This window comes from Sorex fumeus, unplaced genomic scaffold (genome assembly GCF_029834395.1).
Source record: "Sorex fumeus unplaced genomic scaffold, SorFum_2.1 ptg000189l, whole genome shotgun sequence".
Taxonomy (NCBI): domain Eukaryota; kingdom Metazoa; phylum Chordata; class Mammalia; order Eulipotyphla; family Soricidae; genus Sorex; species Sorex fumeus.
The window spans coordinates 198373-226212 of NW_026606246.1; the positions used below are offsets into that span (position 1 = coordinate 198373).

Genomic DNA, 27840 nt, shown 5'->3' on the forward strand with positions numbered 1-27840 from the left:
CAAACTAAAAAAGCACAACCCAAACTCAGAGACCTCTCCTTTGAAGGCTGTGGGGTTGACTGGAGGACCGTGGTGGGGTGCTCTCTGGGATGCCTCTCATTGCCTTAAGCCTTCCCTCTGTTCCTCCTAACCAGCTTATGTTACGGTGTGGAACCCAAGCACAAAAATTTGTTTGTAAGTCTACAACTGTACCTCATGGTGTTTCACTAATAAAAATTTAAGAAAAGAAAAATAAATGGACTTGGGTGGACTTTTCTCTGTGGCACAACAATCACATGCTTGCAGGCATGTTTTCAGGGCAGTCTCACCAACACAGTGTATCGTGTTGTGTAGAAATAGTGTGGCTTTTGGTGGTGCTTTAAGGACTGGCTGCCTGGGAGACTTTTAAACTTCTTGGTTAGAGGGGAAATGTGACTTGTTGTTATCCTTTGGACAGTGCTTTTATTTATAGAGTTAGGCTTTGTGGACCAGGTGGTTTTGTTTATGCTTTTGTTTAGGGCAGGGCGGGGGTTGGGGGAGGGACAAACCCCTGAACAGAGAATTTTACTAGGCCTTGGTTATCACCTAAACAGGCTGCTGAATATACCGAAGCTTTGACCTGGTTTTCTCGTTTCCCACCAGAGGAATATGTATAGGTAGAAAAATTATTACTTATACATATTGTTTGTGTGTGTATGTGTATAATTGTGTGTGTGAAAGAGCTGCATACTGATTTTCGTGAGAATGTTTTGTGAATGTCAATGTAATGCTACATTAAGGCAAAGGCCTCCCTACATTTGACAAGCTGGTGTTTGTTTACAAATTTTATTTTATCCCAAAAATACATAGAAATACCAAAAATAAATAAATAAAAATAAAAGGTGCCAGGCTCCCAGTTTCTCACTGCTGTGCCCTGAGGAAGCACAGGTGAGAGTTACTGAGTAAACGAGCCCCAGAACTTCACTTCATGGCTCAGGAAAGAGCAAACCTGGTCAGCTGTTTGCAAGGAGTTATTGTAGGAACCCCCTCTTTTGGCTTTATACTAATAGGAACACTAAGCTGGAAAACACATCTCGATTAAACAAAGGGGGGCACTCCCAAAGCCTGGGGGATACCCCAGAATTACTTGACCAGTTGGGACAGCGGCTCATTGCCGGGGTTCATGACCACCCATGGCCACTCGAGCTGCCAGGGCTGCACCTGGCGAGGCTCTGAAACTCCCTGGTGCTGGGCACAGAGCTGGGCCCTAACCACTGGGCTACCTCTTGAACTTCCATCTGGCTTTCACCAGTGTTTCTCATAACTTTCTGAAGCATTTGAAGCCTTAGAAGTCAGGACCGAGATGGCTAGAGTTCTGTGAAGACCCCTGCAGCCCTCAGCATAAAGACACCCAGGGAGAATGGAAACTGGTTTCCCGCATGGGCCCGGGAAAAGGACCATCGGTGAGGGAGATTGGACAGTCAGCAACGTGGACCCAGTGGGAGCTTCTCTCTGACCGGGTGGCAGGGAGGACGGCAGCGGACAAAATGAGCAGAGATCAGAAGCTGGTTCTGGGCTAAGAACGCCAGTTACAGACACAGAAGGCTTGGTAGCATTTCCACCTTCTATCTGCCTCATGGGCCAGTTGGAGAAACCGGCGCTTGAACAGTTGTCTTAGAAATGTCTTCATACTGAATTCCTTCAACTCTGTCCTTTGAAAGGGCCAGTTTCAATGACCACGGGCCGTGCGGGATGCAGTGCGCAGGCGCAGAAGCATGCCTGGCCCGGCTCGCACAGGAAAGTCTCGCGAGAGTGGGAGGGGTGGGGGCTCCACCCCTTGCGGCTTGCCGCTGATATAAGCGGCACCCGCAGCCCCATCAGCCAGTTCTACTTCCAGCTGTGCAGGTGCGGGTGCTCCCCGGAGTGGCGTCGCGATGGGCAAGCCGGACTCGCTGACCCCGAAGGCCATCGCCAACAGGATGAAATCCAAGGGGCTTCAGAAGCTGCGCTGGTACTGCCAGATGTGCCAGAAGCAGTGCCGGGACGAGAACAGCTTCAAGTGTCACTGCATGTCCGAATCACACCACCGACAGCTCCTGCTGGCCGCAGAACAGCCTCAGCAGTTCGTGGATTCTGAGTGCCTCGGATCCCCTATGGTCATTCAAACATAACCCAGGACCACGCTTCTGTCCATCTTGCAAGCATTCAAGAAATCCTCATCTCCCTGGTGGCCAGAAGTCAGAGTCACAGACATCAGCCTGATATTAATGGGAGTCCCATATTGGGACTCAGACAAGCTAGAATTAACTCCCCACGAAGCACCTAGAACCATGAGTCTAAGGAGTTGCATCAACAGAAGGGAACAGAAGCTTTAGCAATCCCCACTGGGTTCAGAAATTCCTAAACTACCAAAGACACAACTTGAGAGCAACCATCTACTTGCTAGTGAACTGAGGAATCATCCGACTCCAGCTCAACAGTGGATGGAGCAAGTGAACTCAAAGAGAAATCAAAGAACTTGTACTGTAGGGTTCCATAGCCATGGAAGGCAAAAACCAAATCAGTGACCTCAAAGGCAAAGTGCAGTACATCAGTATAGTCCTTTAAAACAGAGAAGAGATATCAAACAATATCAAAAGAATATTCGCATATAAGAGAAGAGATATTGGACAATATCAAAAGAATATTCGCATATAAGAATTCCAAAAGGACGGGAAAGAGAAAGATAGAGGTGACTTTCCCAGCTTCACCAGCCTAAGGGGAAATTGTGTATTGACCCAGGAGATGGTCCAAGAATATCTGGAACCTTGCATGAGTTCTATAAGTAGGAAGCAGAAGCCTGTGTCTAATCCCATTCATTGTACTATCCATGGATGGCTCAGGTATGGATTCATACCCATACCTTAGATTCTGCCTTGTGATTAAAGACATTCTTAGAAACTCAAGGACTATAATTAGAGTGACAAGATCTATTGATTGTTGTCAAGTTTTGGATGTTGCCATTTGCTCACTCTGGATCAGAAATAGACTGTTTTCCATTTCCAGGAGAAAATTTTTTCCAGAAGTTCTTGGTCTTGACTTGTATCGGCGGGGGGGAGGGAGGGTGCGGGGGGGGGGGTGGCGGATAATCACAGAATTAGCAGAGAAGAAAGACAAAACTACGAAGATGAAGTTGAACTTCAGTTGGCCTGGAGTTAAGTGGGAATTCTGCCATTGTCACCCCCAAACTCTTGCAGGCTTCATCAGTGCCATCAACCCAGCTGAAGGCATCCCTCTCACCACTTTCAGTGTCTCCCAGATGCTGCCTTCAGCAGTTGACATGGGGTGGACCAAACTCAGTTCTCTGCAGGCCAAAGGTTTGATAGAACTTTTGATTGCTACCAGTTCTCAGCAGAGAGTTTGATAAACTTTGGGTTGCTAGAAAAGTTCAGCCCACCCAGAATTATCAGCAAGCTAGCTAAATCAGGGTGCATTGGATGAAAAAAAACTCCAACCAGAAACTCCGGAAGAGCAGATGAAATCCCATCCTACGAGATTCTGACCTCAGCTTCTGAGCATAGTTCTCATCAACATCACTAGCACATACCCCATCCCAGCTGACGGTGGTTGTGAGCCTCAGAGGCAGTGAAAAAGTTCAAATTAAGCCCTGTCTGTGCCAGCGACTAGCAGACCCTTGGGCATGTCCACCAGGAAACCAAGTTGGGAGAAGCTGGTTTTACCGGAGACATTTAGCAGAAAACGAACGCTGGAAGAGCTCAGATTCAGATGTGAAAGCCTGCAGAGGAAAAAAAAATCTCTGCAGAGACAAAAGTCATTCCAACTGCTCAAGTCTCTCCAGGAAGAACATGGAGAATGTGGGGGTTTACTGGACCCTGGGGCAGTTTGTGGGTGGAGACCAGCTTCAAAATAACCCAATCACTGTCAGTCCTGACTTTATTCTGCTCTAAGAGACTTGCAGAATATCTGTGCTTGGGCTCAAACACTAGCCTGGCTGCCCCTAAGTAAGGTCATGTTCCCATCTGCCATCTGGGGTGCAAAGTCACCCACCAGCACATTACTTGACAAGGTCAGTCCCAGCCATGGACTAGCCAAAGACACAGACAGTAGTGAGTCTTTAGGACCATCCCTTGGTTTTCCTTGGGTACACAGGTTTCCTGTTGGAGTTGTCATTCCGAGAACCTCGGGGACCAGACTTTACTGCTGTGGCCATTCACTGCCACCACGTTTTTCCAGTCTCGTCATGGCTCTCTCCCAGCCACTATCTATCTCCTTTTGGCTGTGCCGCCGTCAAGAGCACTCCTTCAGCCATCTTGGCTGCTTTTGTTCTTCCCCTTCCCCTCATCCTGATGCCCACAGACCCACGTGGGTAGCCCCTTCTAGCCTGCAGAAGGCAGCTTGGGCTTTGCCTGGCTATGTCTCCAGTCACAAAAGGATACTCAGCCAGCCAACACCTGGGGAAATGGGAAGGCAAGTTTGCCTCCACTGTCACCAACCTGATTCCAAATGGTACCATCTGAGAATTGTCTGTATGCAGTGGTGGTACTGGGGTTCAGGGGGGAGGGGAATGAAGCTTTCGAAGAGAAGCTGAGGGCAGGGCAGCAGTTACAGGAGTTAGACCAGGGCGTGAGACTATCTGCCCTACCTCTCTCCATGACCCCAAGGATCCCCAATGTTGCTTCCAGAAAGGTTAAGCCAAGCAAAGCTCTACAAAGAAGCGCTCTCAGTCAAAACCTCAGGGCAGCAAATCGAACAGCAAGAGAACCCTGAACCTCAGGAACATTCCCGTTGGAACCATCCTGCCCCTCCCCCGACCCCAGGCTGCTGTTCTGAGAACGCATTGCTGAGAACAGAACCTAAGTCTTTCCAGGGAGCTCTATTTCATGGCCCTCAAAGCCTGCTCTGCTTCCAAGACAGGGGTGTAGCGAGGGGAACCCTGGGGTGCAGCAAGCTGGTGAGGAAGGAACTCAAGGGTGCAGCAGAGGACACCTGGGGGCAGCCCATCCTGCGGGACTCACTTTGGAATAAAGTCAGATCTGAGATCAGGCAAAGCCTATGTGGAGGGCACGGGGTGCTGGCCCGTCCACCTGAAGATTCTGATTACCCAGCTTGCACACGAATGGGCATGGTGCTGACCAGGACCCTGGTCACTGGGACACATTCCCTAGGCAAGAACCAAGAGTTCTATCAAAGCCTCGCCTGTGAGAACCCGGCCTATCCCCCCAACCAGCTCATGCTACACGGCCCCAGAGCCGACTGGCTGAGGGGGACCACAAACACCATGCTTCACCGTCTAAAGAAGTGGGGCACACGATGGGGGTGCTGTAGGGATGATGAATGGCGAAACAGAATTGTAAGTCACAGAAAAAATTAAACCCGGCCGACCCGGGTTCGATTCCCAGCATCCCATATGGTCCTCAGAGCACTGCCAGGAGTAATTCCTGAGTGCACGAGCCAGGAGTAACCCCTGTGCATAGCGGGGTGTAACCCAAAAAGGAAAAAAAATTAAAAGCGGGATCCTTCATCTGCCAATGACATGCACACCCCTGCAGCACCACCTGGAAGAACATGATGGCGACAGTGGCCTTGTTGTGGGGTGCAGCTTGTCCCATTAATGAGCTTACATGGTGGTGGCTTTGGATCATGGATGTGGCTGTCTGGGCTCCCCACCCTCCACTCCCAACACCCAGAGCTGACACCAGAAACACCAGTGTAACCTGAAACTTGTGGGTGTGACTTCCAGGGCTTTGCCTGGGCAAGGACACACACTTTCATACTCAAAAGTACCCTGGAGGAAATAAGTCTTTAATCGAAGATAAATCATTACACAGCAAATGTAACAAGAACTGAAAGAATCCACATTAGGGCATCAAATTTTTGTGTACTTTAGCTAACTTGCAACATTGCTTTCTGTAAAACTGCTTGGCTGCTTTGCACCTGGGGGAGAGGGGACTTGCAAAGTGAACAGGGCATAACTTCTTTCTACAAGATTCAGGTGTATTTACTGTCCCTGAAATGTATTGTCTCAGTAAAGCACCCTGCAGATTTGGGTAAAGGCTAACTCAGGATGCTGGTGGTTGGGGGAAATTGCCCTTTCCTGGAATGTATTGTCTCACTAAAGCACCCTGCAGACTTGGGTAACACGATGGTCAAGGGAGATTACCTAAGGCTTAATGATTCCAGCTATAACCTTGCTTGTGCTGACAATCGATATACGTAAATGCTGATCTTTGAATCTATAGGCTAAGGAGTGAGGTACTTTTAAATGGATTGGTTAAGAAAGTATATGTTGTTACAAATCTATTGGCTATGAAATGCGCGGGCTTTGCTGTAACGGCCAGTGAAGGCCTATATAAGATCCCCTTTGAAGAAGTTCGGGGCTCTCAGCCACTGCCCATTTCTGGGGTATGCTGCGGAGCCCCAGCATGCTGGTCTAAATAAACCCCGTTTTTACTCCTGCAGGAATTGTGTCTATCTGGTCTCTCCGCGCCTCCCAGGGCCAGGGAACTCCCGATCCCAACATTTGGAGGTCCCACCGAGATCACCGAGGACCCTGCCCCAGGGACGCAGGATTGAGCCGCGGGGTAAGTTAAGGCGCCTCTTTCTCTCTCTTTGTTTCTCCGGTACCGTTTTACTCTAGTTACCGATCGGTGACACAAGCACAGTGGTGTGCAAGCACAGTGACAGTGGTGTGCAGCACACTGTTGTGTGTGCGAGCCTTGTGTCTGACAGACGTGTCGGGAATAGACACGGGCCGCAGCCCTGGGGGACGCCCCGGAGGTGGATGAGGGCCAGGGACGCCTGGAGGCCTCTTTTGTGGTAGCCTCGGAGAGGCTACATCTGGTGTGTCAATCGGCCGCTCTATTACTTCTCTATTCTTCTTTCCTCTCCAAAAGGCCTTGCGCTTGCGTCATTCTTTTTTTGTAGGTTGGATCACGCTCGTCCTTTTTCTCTACCGAGACACCGTCTTTGGAACCATGGGACAATCTCCGTCCACTCCTCTCACTCACTCTCTCCCACTGGTCAGAGGTCTGCTCTCGTGCTCAGAATCCTTTTCTGATTGTTAAAAAGCCTAAATGGCAGACCTTTTGCTCTGCAGGATGGCCGACGTTCCAGATTGGTTGGCCCCCCGAGGGATCGTTCCACTCACCGCTTATCTTCCAGGTCAAGGGAGTCATCTACCAGCCTGCTCCCCGGGGGTACCCGGACCAGGAGCCTTAGGCAGGAGTGCCAGGCCGGGGGGAGAAGGGGCCCCCACTTACTCTGCTCCTCCTCTGCCCCTGAACCCCGAACTCTCTATTGCCACTCCCGGGCCAGCACTGGCCTTTCCCTACTTCTGATCTCTTCACTTGGAAGAACTAAACCCTCTGGAGGTGAAAAATCATGTGCATGCCCTTTGGGCATATTTGGGAGTCCCAGGGTGACTGGTGAGTGTGGTGCACACCCGTGTGAAAGAGTGGACCGGTCCGAGCGAGTGCCTAAGTGTGAGCTGTGCGTGTATCCATAGTGTGTGTATTTATTATCTTTCTCCTAATTCTGTTTATTAAGATTGTTTAATACGGGTCAGAATTGATCACTTCTCTGAGATCCACAGGAAAGCTCAGGATCTGGGCTTGACAATCAAGAAAGGTAAATTTGACACTTATTGTTCATCAGAATGACCTTCCTTCGGTGTGGATTGGCCCCCACGAGGTTCCTTCTCTCCAAACCTTGTGACTCAGATAAAGGAGGTAATCTGTGGAAGATCTGCTGTGAAGTTCTCCTCCAGGCAAGCATCTGAATAGTCTCTGCAAAGAGGCACCCCTCCTTTGTCTGTCTTGCATCACCATCCACTATGGGGGGGATGGGAGGAAAGCCCACTAGTGAGAAGATTCTGGGAAACTAAGGCAGATCAATTTACAGGCAGAAAATCCTTTTCCCCACCCAGTCTCAGCTAGAGGTCAATTCAAATGCTAATGAAGGCAGTCCAGATGTAAGGCAGAAAGAAAAAAAAAGGGGTAAAAGGCAGGTAAGAAGCCTAAGAAAAGCAGCAAGCCAGCAAAAGCAGGGAAGATGTAGCAAGCTGAGAGAAGGCAGAACTGTTTTTTTTTTTTTTAAGGAGCAGAGTTTTTAAGACCACAGCACTAAGTTCGGCTCAGGCACACAGCTGTGGGTCTGCCCAAAGCCAGGCCCACCCAGGTAGAGATGAGCCTCTGAATAAAGGCCAATTTAAGGGAGGTTAGAGTCCCCTTAGGAGAGGCAAAAGTGATAGACCTGGAGAAAAGTTTTGCCAAGGAACCATCCCTTTTCATAGATTATTGCTTGCAATTAGGAAATCATCTGAGGAGCTTCCAACTAGGTAGTTTTAGATAAGGAGATCTTATTGACCTCTGTAACACCATGTGGCCTGAGTATATTGGGGAAAGATAGCCAGTGAATGGCAGTTTGCATTACCAGATCATTTTGCAGTCAGATCTTTGCAGGTAACAAAAGAAATAGGAGAGTATCAAAGCAGAGGAGGCAGGAAAATGCGAGATCTTATGATTAACTGTTTGACATCAGAAACAAAGAAGCCTATCCCCATGTCTGATAGGAAGGTACTAGTTCCCTGCCTCAGAATTAGCCTTGGCGAAAATATGGTAACATCTTTGTCATAGTTTATTTTGCCGGCTTATATCAACAAAAGCGCTTTCTTGACCCATTTTTAACAAGTGGGAGACTGACTAGTTAGGCTGGGAAATGAGGAGCAGAGTTCCCAATCAGCCGCCCTGGGAGCTGTCCCTTTCTCAGTCCATCAGTTTCTCCCTGCCATTTTTTTGAAGGGTCAGATTGATCGATCAACTACAGATATGTGCACATGTACGTGTGGTGTTTTCGTCAATTCACTGTCTGTCTGTCTGTGTCCGTCTGTCTGTGTCTGACTGTCTGTCTGTCTGTGTGTCTGTGTGGAACACTTGAGTGTTGGAACCAGGCTGAAATCAGAACTAGAAATTTTAGAGAAGTTAGTGACATGCAACCCAGTGATTTAAGAAATGCAGTTGTTTTAGGAACCTGTTAGACAAGGGTTAATCCTTATCAGAAGGTTGAGCCTACAGAGAAAGCAGAATTCTCAATCTAAATTTCTTGTTAGAAGAACATTGATTATATTATTAACAGTTGAAATCCTTTTTGAACTTAAGAATCTTGTACTGTCTAGAAGAGCTATGGAACTAGAGCCTGAAACTAAAGTGAAATAAGAGTTCAGAGAAAGCAAGAACTTGTCTTACAAGCCTCAGCTAACTTTTATGAAAAATTTGTAAGAGGCAGTTTCCCTTTTTCTCACAGAACCTAGCAGGTCTTAGATACGGAGATCTCAGGTGCTAGCCAGGCCTGATCTTTGGGTTGCAGATTCCCAGCTCTAGGCAGGCTAGTCTTTGGTACGAGAGTGGAGAGAGGATTGGAATAAACTGCAACTAAGATCAAGCAGCCTGGCCATAAGGTTTCCTTCCTTTTCCTGCCCATCTCCATCTACCTCCCTGGAGTGGGGGAAACTACAGAACGCTGGCGGTGGGAAAGATAGATTGTTGCCATCCTTTTTGTGCTCACACAACAATTCAAATATTTTCTTATGCTGATATCAAAGTTTGGTTAAAAAAAATCCAAAGGGCTTTTTCTGTGTCTGAAAGCATGTTTGTATTTCTGTGGAATTGTTAAAAAGTATCTGGTGTAGAAAGCTCATGATTTTAAATAATTAAGGTACAAGAACTATTGGAATTAAGCCAAAGAAGGTTTTATCATGTTTTATAAAAATTGATTGTTTATAGGTCTTATGCTGTTATGTTAATGTACATATTTGTATCTGCATTGGATTAGAATATTTGACCTAGAAAGAGTTAAAATAACTATGACACATTAAAACTGGTTTAAAAGTAATGGTTTAGTTTAATCATGAGTTTCTAGAGTTATAAAATTGGTTACAAAGTTTGTCCTACCAGTGCTCTATCTGATCTCTGAGACTCTTGGTAACTAAAATTTCTAGGGCTACTTAGTAATAAGTTGTATTGAATTAGTCTCAGATGTCAGCCTGACAATTTGAAGCCATAGCATTGCTTGTCTAGTGCTTGAAAGTGCATGCTATTATTTTGATAATTTTATTTTATGCCAAGGTTTGTCTCCAGGTATCAACCTAGCCCTGACCTGAGATGCTTTCTGCTTCATGGTAATATATGAGTGTTTTAATCTTTTTGTATTTGTGTTTTCCTCTAAATCAGAATTTTAAGATGTCTCCTGGTTAGTTTCTAATGTAAAGTGATCTTTTGCCCAGTGGATATACCTTGTAAAAGCTTTAATTGTGAGCATTTTAAAGCATTTTGAATATCTATGGAACTGATCTAATGCTTTTGAAATAGTACTGCAGAGTACAGTTTTGTCATGTTAAGTGAGATGGTTGGTAACTTGTGTCTAAATTTGGGAGATCACATTGTACATTGTACTACTATAGATGTATGCCATAAGTCAGAAAGATAATGGATGGAGATATCGTCAGTGGGAAGAAAGGAAAGGAATTCTGTTAAAGTGAAATTGATTTTTAAATGAATGAAAGTTACAGAATGTATGTAAAGGAATGTGTAGAAGGTTTGAGGTTGTTCTAAAGAAAAGAAACTGGTCAAACTGTTATAAGAAACGCTTTAAATCACATGCAGAATTCTTCTAGCACCTTTGTGGTAAGATCTATGGTAAAGATGATTGATGGATTATCTGGACTCCTGTTACAGTGCTCTTAAGATCATTGAATTTTTCAAAAGTTGCAGAAATCAAGGGTTTTGACATGGGATTAAAAACATGTTAAACGGTATGCTTTATCTCTACAGATTTTAGCTTCTCTGACTAGGACCCACAGCAAACAGGTGTATTACATCTCTGTGAGTAAAGTGAAATACTTGCTTTTCTCTTCTTTTGTACCTTCAGTATATTTTTTGATGTTTCATGGCACTATGTTGGTTTGCATAAATCCAGATAAGTCTTTCCTCTCTGTAATAGGGTCTACCCCTCATGCAGACAGGAAAAACCAGCCATGGGACCCCAAAGCCCTCTTCCAGGGAAACAGTCAGGGGATCTGTCTAAATGACAGGAGCAGGGATTTAACAGGTACTGTTTCAAGAACCCTACAAACCTCAGAGCGACCCTAGAGGCAGGCTGGCTCGAGAAAAGACTGGAAACCATCACTGCTATGGAGAATGAGGAATCTAGGACTCTGCAATGACTAACTCAGTCTGGGCCTACTCTCAGCGTCAAGGAAAAACCTGGAAACCAGGATTTCTCCCAGCCCTGAAGAAGGGATGGGATGGATTCCTTTCTGCCAGGACATCTCTGTGGAAAACGAGGACCAAAGCCACAACCCAAGGGCTCGAGACATCGCGGGACATCTTCTGGCCAGGCCTGGGTAGCTCTGACGTGCCAGATAAGATTAATGAAGATTAATGCCACTATTGTTGTGTCTCCTGTCTTTAGCTGATCCCCAGGACTTCTCAGTAAATAATTGGGTATCCCAAATGGAGAGTTCTCTAATCTTACTGTGTTTATGCAAAAGAACAAGCCAGGTTTGTTAAACTATCTTGCAACGTTTTAAAATGAAGGTGGAGAGAAAACCGTGTTTCTGTAACTTGCTTTTTGTAAGAATCAGATTCTAATTCTACAGAGGTGATTGAATAAATGTATTCTAATCTTGATCTAAAAGGTACCCCCTTTGGGGAAATTTAGATAAAACTTAGTTTACTGTCTGTAGGTAAAACAGCCTAATCTGTAAAGGGAACTCAATATTATACATGCTGTCACTAGTCTGATACGAGCATTGAAAGCCAGAGCTTTACTAGGGTGAAGCTCATCTCAAAGTGCAGAATTGCTTTCCCCCGGTCTGAATTGGCCAAAGTGTCGAGAAAGGCATCTAAACTGGTCAAATTAGAGTAGATTAATATCTAGTTCTAAAATACTGTGAATTTTCTTTCTATACTTTATTGCATCTCATTTTCTGTGAACAGTCATTTGGAGAGAACAAGAATATTATCAGCTCTTAATTTCTGTTGCATCATGGGATTAACAACTCCTGAACCAATGCAATGGAATATTATTAAAGGGTTATGTTTTAACACTAGTGAGAACCATCTTCCATGGGGAGGAACTGAACAGCAAGTAAGATAGAAGTAATTCAGAACTGTGCTTTCTGTGCCATTAATGAACCTAGTGGAAATCCTGAGCCTCCTCTCCTAACACCTGTTCAGCATCAAGGAACTTAGAGGTGAATCGGCAGCTTGACCTTATACAAATGATCAAATGTTCATATGTTCAAGGTATAAATATATGTTGGTTCTCATTGATAGCTTCAGTATATGGGCAGAAGCTTTTCCAGTCTGTACTGAGAAAGCCAGAGAATGGCTTGGTGTTTCTGTGACCATTAGAAAAATCTGAACACAGGAAGTTATATTATCAACCAAACCTGTTTGTAGAGTTAATCCTTTTCATTGTTTTAATGATAGAGATGGGTATGGCATTATGTTGCTTTGGTTTCTGTTGCTTTAACTCCTTTTAAGACCTCATCGAGAAATCTCTCACATCCCTGTTCGAGATAGTCTCCCAAAACCTGAGAGGACTCGACCTTCGACCTGTTGTTCCTCAAGAACAGAGGGCTTTGCTCTGATCTGGTGGAGGGATGCTGTTTCTACGCAGACCACACTGAGGTTGTCAGAGACTCTATAGCCAAGCTACCGGAAGGCCTTGAACGACGTCGGAGAAGCCTGGGAGAATTGGTTTGAGTCTTGAAGATCCTCCTAATTCGGGGCAACAATACCGGACTCTACCCACTGAGGGAAGCTACTCTTAACCACGGGTCCTTGAATTAGGCCCCAACCCCCCCACGATCTCTAGGATTAGAGATGCTCATGAAAAGAAGTGGGGAATGAAAGAATCCACATTAGGGCATCAAATTTTTGTGTACTTTAGCTAACTTGCAACATTGCTTTCTGTAAAACTGCTTGGCTGCTTTGCACCTGGGGGAGAGGGGACTTGCAAAGTGAACAGGGCATAACTTCTTTCTACAAGATTCAGGTGTATTTACTGTCCCTGAAATGTATTGTCTCAGTAAAGCACCCTGCAGATTTGGGTAAAGGCTAACTCAGGATGCTGGTGGTTGGGGGAAATTGCCCTTTCCTGGAATGTATTGTCTCACTAAAGCACCCTGCAGACTTGGGTAACACGATGGTCAAGGGAGATTACCTAAGGCTTAATGATTCCAGCTATAACCTTGCTTGTGCTGACAATCGATATACGTAAATGCTGATCTTTGAATCTATAGGCTAAGGAGTGAGGTACTTTTAAATGGATTGGTTAAGAAAGTATATGTTGTTACAAATCTATTGGCTATGAAATGCGCGGGCTTTGCTGTAACGGCCAGTGAAGGCCTATATAAGATCCCCTTTGAAGAAGTTCGGGGCTCTCAGCCACTGCCCATTTCTGGGGTATGCTGCGGAGCCCCAGCATGCTGGTCTAAATAAACCCCGTTTTTACTCCTGCAGGAATTGTGTCTATCTGGTCTCTCCGCGCCTCCCAGGGCCAGGGAACTCCCGATCCCAACAGAACAAAGTAAGGCATTTTGATATTTTGATATAATTAGATCTCTCTAAGCTTAGCTAAACTGATACTGTCTGAAATAAATTGATTTTGTACAGAAAACACCCGAAAAACAACCTAAAACAGTCTCAACTTTTCAGTGACAGTTTGATGCTTTGGAATTTTAATGCAGTAGCAAAGGTTCAAATTTAGGCAAGCTTAGAAAGGTCTTCATATTGAATTCCTTCAACTCTGTGTCCTTTGAAAGGGCCGGTTTCAATGACCACAGCAGCTGAAAATGCCTTCTCATTTATGGATTCCAGGGTACCTTCATTTCCTCTGTAGCTTCCGTTTAAAATTAGAATTCTCTTTCCTGGCGCAGGAATGACCGTTTCCAAGTGAGTCTGGTCCAGTTTCAGCTTATCCCCGGAGTGCATCATCTTCACCACAGCTGTGGACCCGTCAATCACTTCTTTTACAACACCCTTCTTCTTGTAGTATTTATCGCCCAGCTTTTTGGTGATGATTTTCACAATGATTTCCGGCTGTAGCCAGTAAGCTGTCCGGGAACTCTTCATTTCAATCTCCATGATTTCTTCCAGGGCAGACTTCTTCTTGGGCACAGCTGAGCTCTGCGAAGATTGTTTCCGCTTGAGGGATGCCACAGGCCCTAGTGTGGCCAATGCACTTGGTCCCAAAGGGCTGATTTTGGAGGTGATCACCGCTGAGCTGCCCGCTCCCTTATTGAAATCAAAGGTGACTCTTTCTTCATTCTCTCTGCTTAATTCGGTAAAAACGGGGCCCTCCTGCTCTTTTCCCGCCAGACCTCTTCTCACTTGTTCTTCAATGTATCTGGCTGTTTCCTCCTCCTGGTCAAGACGCTGCTTTTTCTTTAGTTGCAGCTGCCGCAGGACTGCTCTTGGGTCCCTGTCAATATACCGAATATACCAGCCTTTGGGGGTCTCCTCCACTTTGCACAGTCCTTCCCTGCCCAGCCATTTGGTGAAGTCGGTGAGCGTCTCCCAGCGGGTGGCATTCATGTGGAGGTGGTCCCTCTGGCGGATGTACTCGTTGTAGGCGACGTTGTTGTGGACCCTCTCGGTGCCAAAGCGTCTCCGGAGCAGCCCGAGAAAGCCGTCTCGAAATTCCTCCGAGAAAGAATCCACGAACTGCTGAGGCTGTTCTGCGGCCAGCAGGAGCTGTCGGTGGTGCGATTCGGACATGCAGTGACACTTGAAGCCGTTCTCGTCCCGGCACTGCTTCTGGCACATCTGGCAGTACCAGCGCAGCTTCTGAAGCCCCTTGGATTTCATCCGGTTGGCGATGGCCTTCGGGGTCAGCGAATCCGGCTTGCCCATCGCGACGCCACTCCGGGGAGCACCCGCACCTGCACAGCTGGAAGTAGAACTGGCTGATGGGGCTGCGGGTGCCGCTTATATCAGCGGCAAGCTGCAAGGGGTGGAGCCCCCACCCCTCCCACTCTCGCGAGACTTTCCTGTGCGAGCCGGGCCAGGCATGCTTCTGCGCCTGCGCACTGCATCCCGCACGGCCCGTGGTCATTGAAACTGGCCCTTTCAAAGGACAGAGTTGAAGGAATTCAGTATGAAGACATTTCTAAGACAACTGTTCAAGCGCCGGTTTCTCCAACTGGCCCATGGGGCAGATAGAAGGTGGAAATGCTGCTACCAAGCCTTCTGTGTCTGTAACTGGCGCTCTTAGCCCAGAACCAGCTTCTGGTCTCTGCTCGTTCTGTTCGCTGCCGTCCTCCCTGCCACCCGATCAGAGCGAAGCTCCCACTGGGTCCACGTTGCTGACTGTCCAATCTCCCTGACCGATGGTCCTGTTCCCCGATGGTCCTTTTCCCGGGCCCACGCGGGAAACCAGTTTCCATTCTGCCTGGGTGTCTTTATGCTGAGGGCTGCAGGAGCCTTCACAGAACTCTAGCCATCTCGGTCCCGACTTCTAAGGCTTCAAATGCTTCAGAAAGTTATAAGAAACACTGGTGAAAGCCAGATGGAAATTCAAGAGGTAGCCCAGTGGTTAGGGCCCAGCTCTGTGCCCAACCCCGGTTCAGTCCCCAGCACCAGGGAGTTTCACAGCCTCGCCAGGTGCAGCCCTGACAGCTCAGTGGTCGTGGGTGGTCGTGAACCCTGGCAATGAGCCGCTGTCCCAACTGGTCAAGTAATTCTGGGGATATCCCCCAGGCTTTGGGAGTGCCCACCTTTTTTTAAATCGAGATGTGTTTTCCAGCTTAATGTTCCTATTAGTATAAAGCCAAAAGAGGGGGTTCCTACAATAACTCCTTGCAAACAGCTGACCAGGTTTGCTCTTTCCTGAGCCATGAAGTGAAGTTCTGGGGCTCCTTTACTCATTACCCTCACCTGTGCTTCCTCAGGTCACAGCAGTGAGAAGCTGGGAGCCTGGCAACTTTTATTTTTATTTTTGGTATTTCTATGTAATTTTGGGATAAAATAAAATTTGTAAACAAACACCTGCTTGTCAAATGTAGGGAGGCCTTTGCCTTAATGTAGCATTACATTGACATTCACAAAACATTCTCACGAAAATCAGTATACAGTACAGCTCTTTCACACACACAATTATACATACACACACAAACAATATGTATAAGTAATAATTTTTCTACCTATACATATTCCTCTGGTGGGAAACGAGAAAACCAGGTCAAAGCTTTGGTATATTCTGCAGCCTGTTTAGGTGATAACCAAGGCCTAGTAAAATTCTCTGTTCAGGGGTTTGTCCCTCCTCCCCACCGCCCCGCCCTAAACAAAAGCATAAACAAAACCACCTGGTCCACAAAGCCTAACTCTATAAATAAAAGCCCTGTCCAAAAGATAACAAGTCACATTTCCCCTCTAACCAAGAAGTTTAAAAGTTTCCCAGGCAGCTAGTCCTTAAAGCACCACCAAAAGCCACACTATTTCTACACAACACGATACATTGTGTTGGTGAGACTGTCCTGAAAACATGCCTGCAAGCATGTGATTATTGTGCCAGAGAAAAGTCCACCCAAGTCCATTTCTTTTCTTAAATTTTTATTAGTGAAACACCATGAGGTACAGTTGTAGACTTACAAATTTTTGTGCTTGGGTTCCACACCGTAACATAAGCTGGTTAGGAGGAACAGAGGGAAGGCTTAAGGCAATGAGAGGCATCCCAGAGAGCACCCCACCACGGTCCTCCAGTCAACCCCACAGCCTTCAGAGAAGAGGTCTGAGTTTGGGTTGTGCTTTTTTAGTTTGCTAGCTGTCAGATACTCCCTCCTCCTCTTCGTCTTCTCTCCTGCCGACTTCCGAGGTGTGGGAGAACTCGTGCAGCAGAACATACTCTCTGCTGCTGAAGCCAAACTTGAGTACATCCTTCTCCTTCAGTTCGTAGTACCTGTGGGGCTCGATGCGCTGGTTGTTCAGGAATGTCCCGTTGCCCGAGGCGAGGTCAATGATGTAGGGCTTCACCCTGCGGCCCACTGTGCCGTCCGCGCGAGGACACTCCGCAAGTCTGTACTGAAAGACGGCGTGCTGCTTCGAGCAAGAGGGATGGTCGATGGGGATGTCCGCGACTCGGCGGTGGCGGCCCAGGAGGTAGGCGCTTTGCCTGTGGACGTGCATGACCGGAAGCGCCTCCTCGTTCTTGAAGGGGTAGAGGCGCCAGCGCTGCTTGGGGACCCGCGCTTCTGGGGGCTCGCTGTACCTCACCACGACTCCCCGGAAAGCGTTGGCGTCCTCGAGAAGGGCGCCGGAAAGCTCCAAGCTCGGCCTTTCTCGGAGGGGCTCTTCTCCGGCTCTGCGGTGGCCTCCAGGTCGAGGGTCCGACTCGCGAGACCCGCTGCCCGCAGCCCCGGCTTCCTGCTGCCGGCGGTGCTCCCTGCGGCGAGCACCTGGAGGCTCCGGCTCGGCTGCCCCGGCCCGTCCCCGCGCCTGCCCGCGGCCGGGCCTCTCGCTCGAGGGGGTCCTGGGCTGGGGCCGGCCGCGGGGGCCGGCTCGGTCCCGGGTCCGAGCCCGCCGGGGTGCGTGTCCGGACGGCTGGTCGCGGCGCTGCCGAGCCGCACGCTCGCGCTTTCCTCTTCCCGCGGGGTGGCCGGGTCCTCCCTGGCTCGGCGGAGACTCGCCCCCGCGCCCTGCAGGCTTGTTTTTCTTCCAGGCCGGGGACCGGCTCCCGCGGAGCCCGGCCGCGAGGCTCCCCTGCTCCTCCATCCCGTCCTGGCCCCGGTCCCGGTCCCGGTCCCGCTCGCTCTCGGCCTCCTTCCTGCTGAGGGCTCCGTGGCGCATCTGAGGCGAGCGAGGGCCCTTTCGCTCCTCCCACCCAAGGGAAGGCCGGGGGCGGGCCCTGACTTCCGCTTCCGGGGTCAAGGCCTTTCAGCTGCTCCAACTGGAGATGCGCGTTCTTGAGCCTGGAAATCCTGATGTACCCGAGTACGGAATGTCCCGCAGTCCTCCTCACGGGGCTCCTTCATGGCACCTGTGGGCTCATCGGAGCTCCTGAACCTTTGGGGCCGGCAGGACTCGCCGGCCGGGTTGGAATGCTGCAGAGGCAGTGGTTTAGCTCTCCCTGCTAGGCCGCCTGGCTTCTGACCCGCGAGGTCTTCCTCTCCTGCGAGACTAGCTCATCAGGAAACTCTTGAGCTTGAAATGTTCTTCCATCTTGCGCCTGGCCCTGTGCAGAGCTTCCCAATCCTTTGGCGGTCCGAGTATCCCCAATAAGACTCCCCTGCTCCCAGACCAACAGTCAACAGCCCGGGAGGGTCACCCTGATTGCACTACTAGTCATCAGCAGGGCCCCCTTAGCCAAAGAAGAATCCATCAGGGTACAAAACCTGTGCCAACCAGAGCAGGACCAGCACCGATGACTCCTAAGCCGGCAGCTGAGCCCATGAAACAGGGGCGCTCCGTGAGTCCAGACAGGGATCAGAGGATGTCCTATTGGGGGCCCTGAGGGCCGCTGAGCTCAGTGCTGCCTTGGCCAGTGACAGCACGATAGCACGGCAGGAGTTGATGACCTCCCGGGGTGCCACGTGTGACTACACCCCCTTTAAAGGTCCCTGAACCCCTCCATTCCATAGTTACACAAGCCTGCAGAAATGCCCGCTTGCTACTTCCTCCAGAGAGCTGCCAAAATGCCCTGGAAGAGCCTCCCAGGTCCTTCTACCCTCCCCAGCTGCCCTGGAAATAAGAACTGAACAGAGCCAACACTTGCTTCTGAGGGGCAGAGGTCCCAGGCCAGCCAGGGGTGGTGTCAAGTTCGGGGGATATTAGGTCAGGGCGGGAGTGAGGGACTGGCTGAGGTCCCTGCCCTGGAGCAGGGCCCATCATGTGCGGCAGTTCCCATGCCGACCACCTACCAGTATCGTTTTATTGCCTTAATCCCACCATGTCCGGCCAGGGCCAGGCCATGGTCATATATTTCAGTAATGAGGTGTGACAGCAGGGGGCCTGCCCGGGTGCTCAGAGCACACCTACTGGTGTGAGAAGGTCTGAAAGGTGAAGGTCCTAATCTCTGGCGGGGGTGGGAGTGTAAGGGGCAGGGCTATGTGGAGATGGCATGTGAACTCTGGACTGTAACCCTGAGCACTGCCAGGAGCCAGCTGGGAACCCCCATGAGGCCCAGTGAAAAGCTGCTGTCAAAGCCTGAGAACAGAAGACCTATTGCCTCTAGGATACTTTGAGTATGAAAGGGTGTGTCCCTACCCGGGCAAAGCCCTGGAAGCCACACCCACAAATTTCAGGTTACAGAGGTATTTCTGGTGAGATCTTAGGGTGTTTTGGGAATGGAGGGTGGGGAGCCCAGACAGCCACACTCATGATCCAAAACCACCACCATGTAGGCTCATTAAGGGGTCCAGCTGTACTGATTTGAATATTGAAAAGATTAGCTGCAAAAAATTCCCCTGTACACGGCTGAAAACTCCAGGCTGCCACATATGCTCACTGCCCACTTAAATATGCTGGAGTTTCTGCAGTCTGGGCACCACCAAACTATTCAATACTGACATCCCAGGAGGAACAGACCAAATTACATGGGAAGATAGTACAGCATTCAACTGAGCTCAACAAATAAGAGCGTTAGCACAGAAGAATCCACACCCTCTAAGCGTGGTCCCTGAGCACGGAGCCAGGCGTAAGCCCTGAGCACTGTCAGGTGTGGCCCAAACTCCCATCCATCAAAATAAAACAAAACAAAAAGAAAGCATAAAACCAAGGGAGATACAAGCAATAGATGAACTTTGATAAAAAATACCAATTATCTACTGGATGAGGAAAGGTACTGTCGTAAAAGGGGGATGCCTAGATTTCCCTTGTCCCCAGTGTTCAGAGAGAAGGACAGAGAAAGAAATCAATGGGGTAAAGAAGAGAAAGGAAAATCACGGGGAAATAGGCTTCAGGGTTTCAGTTACACTGGTAATATGGGTGAGTGGTATAGCTCTATATCCAAAACACAGACTTAACAAAACTGAAAACGAGCTCTAAACTGCAACTTCTGAAACTTTGCAATGTGCCTGTCAAGTTGACAGGTGGGGATGGGTGGTGGCTGGAGATGGGGTGGGAATATGGGAGCACTTGTGGAGGGAAGTTGACACTGGTGTTGAAATATACCAAGAAATGCAACAATCAATAACTTTGTATGTCACAGTTCGTTAATTAAAAAAATAAAAAGGAACACAGAGGCAGGGTGGGATGGGGGGTGGGAGGGATACTGGGATCCGTGGTGTGGGAAATGGGCACTGGTGGAGGGATGGGTATTTGATCATTGTATAATTGAAACCCAAGCACAAAAATGTGTAAGTCTGCAACTGTACCTCATGATGTCTCACTATTAAAAATTTAAAAACAATAAAATAAAAAGGAAAAAAAAGAATCCACAGACAAGGATTTAATATCCACATGGTGAGAATTTTCAAACTTCCTTTCGGTGTTTTGATGATTGCATAGACATTGAGTTATGGCAAGCAAAATATGTAGTGTCTGCTAAGGGGGCAGGCTTTGGGGGTGGTTGGGAAAATGGAGGGGGAGATTGATGGTGGAATATTAAGTGCCTATAATGAATGTGCCATGCATAACTTTGTAAACTGATGTTTAAAAGGAGGGAGGGGGGAATGTTATCAAGTTGTTGAGTTTTAGGTAAGACATTTTAGAATAGAGAATTAGAGGAAATTCCCCAAATCATGGTCTATCACGGTTTTCCCGTTGTTCATCGATTTGCTCGAGCGGGCCCAGTAACGTCTCCATTGGAGACTTTGTTGTTACTGTGTTTGGCATGAGAAGCTCTGTCCCTGGGTCCGGCGAGCCTGGAGTCCAAGGTCTCAGAGAGTTCCGCTTACCTTGTTCTGTGGGTCTTCAGTTGTGCGTGGGTCTCGGCCGGAGCTGCCGCGCGGGTCCGGAAAGCGTCCTGGAGTGTGGCGACGGCTGGGTAGTGGAAGTAGTGTCCCAGGGACAGAGCTTCTCTGCTTGCTCCCACCACCACAGGTGACAAAGGGATTCTAATCAGGAGCCCCACCCTACCCTGCCCTGTCTGCTTCCATCAACCACCCAGGGATCGAATTGTGCACAGGAGACCCACCCTACCCAGATAAATACCCCACTGGCAGACTTCCACTCTCGACACTACTTCCACTACCCAGCCGTCGCCACACTCCAGGACGCTTTCCGGACCCGCGCGGCCGCGCGACACATCATAAGACACTAAATACCTGTCTTCTGGAATTGTCGTACCATATTTGATAGGGTTCAAATATGGTAACACCTACAAGGGGGATTAGAGGTCACCCCAAAAGCCTCTATACCTCTCGGAAAGACTGGCAAGCTACCGAGAGTATTCCGCCCGCACGGAAGAGCCTGGCAAGCTATCCGCTGTGTATTCGATATGCCAAAACCAGTAACTACAACTGGTCTCATTCACCTGACCCTGAAGGCTTCACCGACATGGCAGCACTGAGAAGGATGAGAAAGGAGAGGCCGACAAAATCTCAAGGCCGACCTAGGCTGCCACAACGAAGGAAGACAAAAATGATCGTCTGTACTTTCAATGCACGTACGCTAGCATCAGATGCATCCATCGAGGACCTGATGGTACAAGCGCGAATGATCAAGTACGACATCATTGGTCTGACCGAGACAAGAAGGCACGAATCTCACCATGCCGTTTTCGACACTGGAGAAGAATTGTTCCTCGGAACATGCGATAAAAGAGGTGTTGGAGGCGTTGGTGTCCTTGTCAACACAAACTTGGCCAAGAGCATTGATTCATTCGAATGCCTAACAACCCGAATCGGACGTTTACATTTGAATAGATGTGGCTCACTGCCTGCAGTTTCTATCTTCGTTGTCTACGCACCAACATCTCATTATGATGAAAGAGAAATCGAGAAGTTCTACATGGAGCTAGAGAAGTTCTATAAAGAAGACCACACCTTCTACAAGATCATTGTGGGTGATTTTAATGCCAAGATAGGACCGAGAAGATCAGCTGAAGAACTTCACATCGGAACCCATGGCCTAGAATGGAACGAACAGGGTGAGAGACTGAGTTCATCATGTCGACCAAGACCATTCATGGTAACTCACAGTTCCAGAAGGCAGAATCTAAACGATGGACATGGGAGTCTCCCGGTGGACGATTCCACAACGAAATAGACCACATCATATTCAATCGACGGTTTTGCCTGACTGATGTCGCTGTTGTCCCAAAATTTCGAACGGGATCGGACCACCGTCTCCTTCGTGCAAAATTCTACTTCACAGAGCGGGGAGAAAGGGCTGCAAAGTTCAAAAAGAGAACTCCCAGAACGACCACCAACTGGGAACTCTTTGGTACTATTGCGGCAACATGGGAAGATGCCATTGTTGACAACATTGACGAGGAATACGATCGACTGGTTCAGCACCTCCATGAATGTGCGAGGAACGCCAAGAGAGAGATAGCCACAAAAAGTCGCCTATCTTCGAAAACTCTTGAGCTAATTCGCCAGCGTGGTTTGGCGCATGCCTCAGGCAACTGCAAGCTAACGTCCGAGCTCGCAAAGCAGTGCAGAGATGCGATCAAGGAAGACCTCAAAGAGAGAAGAGCAGAAGTACTGGTAGATGCGGCAGAAGCCGGGAAAAGTATTCGTAACGCCCGCCTGTCCTTCGCCAACTATAAGACCAAGATGACTGCCCTCCGACGTCCTGATGGATCCATCACATCCTCCAGAACGGCAATGGAGAAGATTATCCATGACTTCTACTCAAATCTCTTCGATAGCCATGTCCACTTGCCGACATACCAAATTCCACAGGATGGGTATGTCGTTCCCAACGTTCTCCCTTCCGAAATCCGACACGCCATTTCGTCAGTAAAGAAGCAAACAGCACCCGGCCCAGACAAGGTCAGACCTGAACACCTGAAGAACCTGCCGTCAGTACTCATCAATACACTGGCTCGGCTCTTCACTCGCTACCTGTCTGAATGCAAGGTTCCGTCCCAATGGAAAACCAGCAGGACCGTACTACTGTTCAAGAAGGGAGACATCCATGACATTGGCAACTATCGCCCCATCTGCCTATTGTCTGTCATCTACAAGTTGTTCACTCGAGTCATCCTGAATAGGATTGGCAGAACATTAGATGAAGGACAACCATGTGAGCAAGCAGGGTTCCGCAAAGGATTCAGCACCATCGACCATATCCACACGATAACCAAGCTCATTGAGGTTTCTCGGGAGTTCAAGATGCCGCTCTGCTTAACGTTCATTGATTTAAAGAAGGCCTTTGATTCTGTTGAAATGGAAGCGGTCATTGAAGCCCTAGCCAATCAGGGCATTCAAGCCCAATACATCAGGATCCTCCGTGAGCTGTATTGCGGATTCACTACCAGGATCTCACCATTCTACAAAGAAGTGATCGTTGATGTCAAGAGAGGGGTGCGGCAGGGTGATACCATTTCACCAAAACTCTTCAGTGCCACCCTCGAGAACATCATGCGACGACTGGAATGGGAAGGAATGGGAGTGAAGATAGATGGTCGGCAACTACACCACCTCCGCTTTGCTGATGACATTGTTTTAATAACACCAAACATCAGCCAAGCGGCACAAATGCTGGCCGACTTTGACCGTGAGTGTGGAAAGGTAGGACTACAGCTGAATCTTACGAAGACAATGTTTATGAGAAACAGCCTTGTTCCTGACGCCCCATTCGCTCTCAATGGAACGACCATCTCCGAATGCAACAGCTATGTGTACCTAGGTCGAGAGGTCAACATGACAAATGACCTGGCACCCGAGCTGCGCAGGAGGAAGAGAGCGGCTTGGAACGCCTTCAAGAACGTCGAAGAAATAGCTAAGAGGACGAAGAACCTCCGGCTCCGGACACATCTTTGATTCCACTGTTCTTCCTGCATTAACATATGCCTCAGAGACCTGGGCCCTACGCAAACAAGATGAGAACGCCATTCAGGTCTCCCAAAGAAGAATAGAAAGAGCTATGCTTGGAATATCACGTTTCACTCAAATGAGAGAAAGAATCCGGAGTTCCGACCTCCATCGACGATCAAGAATCAGGGATGCTGTCTCGTTTGCCAAGGTGTCAAAAATCCGATGGGCTGGTCACGTAATGAGATTTAAAGACGACCGTTGGACTAGAGCTGTTACTGACTGGATTCCATGGGATGTCAAGAGACCGCGTGGCCGCCCACCTACCAGATGGTCAGACTTCTTTGTCAAGATCATGAACGATCGGTTTGAGGCCCTCCATGTTCCCGGAGCGAAGAGATGCCATTGGGCTACACTAGCACGCGACAGGGACAAATGGAGACGTTACTGGCGCCTGCTCGAGCAAATCGACGACTAACGGGAAGTTAAGTGATTAAGTGTTTGGCATATCGAATACGTCACGGGGAGCTTGCCAGGCTCTGCCGTGCGGGCGAGATCCTCTCGGTAGATTGCCAGGCTCCCCGAGAGGGGCAGAGGAATCGAACTCGGGTTGGCCATGTTGGCCGCTTGCAAGGCAAATGCCCTACCACAATGCTATTAACTTTATACCTCAAGCAGTCCAGTCATATTTAAGATGAACAGTTACATTTTGAAAATATATAAAGGGGACAATACTTCTTGTGCCCATTGGGCACTGTTTCTCCTCAGCCTCTAGGCTCAGGGCAGGGTCACTCCTGATGGTAAATGATAAATAGGACTCCTGGAAAGTGAAGATATCAATAGGACTCCTGGAAAGTGAAGCTATTAGAGGAGAATCTGCAGAAGAAACACAAGGAACAGGAGGAGAAAGCCAAGATCAAACGCTCAAAAAAAGCCAATGACCGGGACTCAGCATGGGATTCCCTGGAGAGGGAGCTGAGGGAGGACCACATGGGGAGCACCACCTGGAACTCACCGCACTGGCCTGAGGACCCCATGGAGGACAGGGGAGAGGAAGAGGATTCTTTGGCTATCACACCCCTCCAGCAAATATCTTGAAAAGAAAAGCCGCATCACCGTAGACATGAAAAGAGAAATATAGACATCAGAGTCATTCAGTAGAAGAGAGTCGGATAAAAGGACATGAACATCAGAAATGCCACAGAGAAGAACAGGACAAAGCCTGTCGGGAACGGGAGAGGCAGAAGAGGCGGGAGATGGTGAGAGTGTCCCAGGAGAGAGAGGGACGCCTTGAGCAGCTAGCAAGGAAAAGGGAGAAGTGGAAGCCTTGGACGGAGGAGCAGAGGGCACAGGAGCGGCACAAGGAACATGAGGCCCAGAGGGAAGCTGTTTCCACTCATCACTGAGCTGTGCCAGGGGCCCATAGTAAGGGAAAAGCCAGTCACTGGGGCCACAGCTCTCCGTGGTCGCCTGGAGAGAGGCTGGAGCTGGGAGGCGGCCGGAAGCCAGTGAAAAGAGAAAATGGATGAGGGAGACCTACTGTCTAACTTACAACACATCGATGAGAGTGAGCGAAAAACCAGCTTGGCCAAGTCCTCGCCAGTGGAATCAGACTCAGGGTCCGAGGAGGAAGAGAACAGGAGCAACAGTGAGGAATCTGAGAAGGAGGAGGAGGAGGAGGAGGAGGAGGAGGAGGAGGAGGAGGAGGAGAACAACACAGAGGATGCACCCGGGCAGTCAGCTGAAGTGAGTAAAAAGGGAATGTGTGAGGATAAAGAGCGAGACGGAGAACCATCTCCTAGGTGAATCGAGATTCCATCATGATTCTGGGCAGGGTGAAAGGGAGGTGGCCGTGGGGGTGGGCACCCCGCAGGGCAGCACTCTGACCGAAGGGGACTTTGTGACCAACTCCCCTGCCTTGCAGCCCGTGGAGTTCAAACAGGCACTTGCCCACTTGGCAGGGCTGTCAGAGCATGGAGGAGTTCCAGTGACTGGGCAGGATCGAAGAGGGGGCCGACGGGGTGGTGTACAGAGCCAGAGACAGGAAGACAGATGAGATCATGGCTCTGAAGCGACAGAAGATGGAGAAGGAGGGCTTTCCCGTCACCTCAGTGAGATCCACACCCTCCTGGAGGCCCCAATATCGTCACTGTCCAAGAGATCCGTGGTGGGTGCCCATTTACAACACATCAATGACAGTGAGCGAAAAACCAGCTTGAGCTACATGGAGCACGACCTCACGAGCCTGATGGAAAACATGACGCAGGCTTTCCTGCCCGAAGAAGTGAAGACCCTCATGATCCAGCTGCTGTGAGGCGTCAAACATCTGCACCATAACTGTATCATGCACTGCGACCTCAAGACCTCCAACCAGCTCCTGAGCCACCCAGCATCCTCAAGGTGGGCAACTTTGGGCTAGCTCGGGAGTATGGGTTCCCCCTGAAGGCCTACACCCCAGTGGTCGTGACCCTGAGGTACCGTGCCCCCGAGCTGCTGCTGGGCGCCTGGGAGTACTCCCCTGCCATGGCCATGTGGTCGGTGAGTTGTATCTTTGGGGAGGTGCTCACGCACAAGCCTCTGTTCCCGGGGAAGTCGGAGATGGATCAGATCAGCAGAGTGTTTAGGCATCTGGGGACCCCCAATGAGAAGATCTGGCCGGGCTACGAGGCCCTTCCTGCAGTCAGGAGGGTGAGCTTCTTCGGGGAGTACCCCCCAAGCAATAACCTCCATGGCGCATCGGGGCTCTGCTCTCCGACTGGGGCTTCTGCCTCATGAACAGGTTCCTGATCCACTTCCCTGAGCAGAGGCCAGCACAGAGGACGGGCTCCAGCACGAGTATTTCCAAGAGACCCTTCTCACTGACCTCTCCCCCCACTGTTCCCCAAGTGGCCTGCCAAGATGGAACGGCAGCGGGTCAAATGGGGCACCAGCCCTTGGCCCCGGGAGGGAGCCTCAGGCCAGCTACTGCTGGGGGAAGAGGACCTGAAGGAGACAGGGTTCCACCTGGGCTTGGTCACCGGCCCTGGCTTCAGCCTCAAGTTCTGAGCTTCCTGGGTCGGAGCCCACACATCTGTGCACCATTTTCAGGCCTTGGGGACCACCAAGGGGGGATCTGGGGCCTCTGTGTGACCATGCTGGAGCAAGTACGGCTTCTGGGACTGCGGGTTTTTGGGTTTTCACATTTTATTTCCTTTGAGCTTATAAACGTGTAGGATTAAGCTACATGGCCTCCATGAGGCAACAAATGATGTATATATTTTTTTCAGCTGGGATTGCTGGTTCCCCAGGAGACCACAGGCCCCACCTGAAGTCCGGGGCGGGGGGGGGGGGGTAGGGCGGGGGGAGCTTGATGAAACAACCCTGAGCACCTTCTCCCATGTGATCTTCAGGGCCTTCCCGTCCTCCAGAGCTGAGCTCACCAGGCCATGTGGTTTTGTACAAGCTCGTTGTGTGTTCTGAGATGTAGTAAAGGTTTTCGGAGGGGAAAAAATGTATAGAGACACTTTTCAACTTGTCTAAATGTTTAAAAAAAAATTAAAATTTTTGGCCACCTCCAACAGTGCTTAGGGGTGTCACTCCTGACAGGGTAGGGGCACCATATGGGGTGTTGGGAATTGAATCTGGGTCGGCCACACGAAAGGCAAGTGTCCTACCCATTGTACTGTCTCTCCGACCCCCATACTTGCCTGAGTTTGAACATTAAAATCTTACAACATTGAAAAAATAGTGGTTTTAAGTCTCCTGCTTGGGCACCCTGTTACCATAAGTCGTCTTAAGGCTCCATCTCCTCTTGGACAGTTTCAGCCCCCCTTTTGTGACCTTCGTTCTTTCAGGGAGTCCCTGTCAGCTCCTTTGAGCAGTCTGAGCTCAATGCCCAGATGTGTGGGGTGGGGGTGGAGGACCCCCAACAGAATTGATGCAGTGCTCATCTGTACAGGCAGGGGGCGCTGATGCCAGGGCGT

At 49.2% G+C, this 27840-nt stretch overlaps 2 protein-coding genes and 1 pseudogene across 2 annotated transcripts; 1 reads left to right on the forward strand and 2 right to left on the reverse strand.

Annotated features, from left to right (window-relative positions):
* Nucleotides 1-13724: 13724 nt before the first annotated feature.
* On the reverse strand, nt 13725-14873 carry LOC130017320 (DNA/RNA-binding protein KIN17-like). Its single transcript, XM_056108002.1, has one exon. The coding sequence runs from the start codon at nt 14871-14873 to the stop codon at nt 13725-13727; it is 1149 nt and encodes a 382-aa protein (XP_055963977.1).
* Nucleotides 14874-16778: 1905 nt separating this feature from the next.
* Nucleotides 16779-17804, reverse strand: LOC130017314 (smad nuclear-interacting protein 1-like). The gene has a single exon (XM_056108001.1). It carries the CDS (start codon nt 17802-17804, stop codon nt 16779-16781), a length of 1026 nt encoding a protein of 341 aa, XP_055963976.1.
* A 574-nt stretch (nt 17805-18378) lies between these two features.
* On the forward strand, nt 18379-26923 carry LOC130017315 (cyclin-dependent kinase 11B-like; annotated as a pseudogene).
* The last annotated feature ends 917 nt before the right edge of the window (nt 26924-27840 follow it).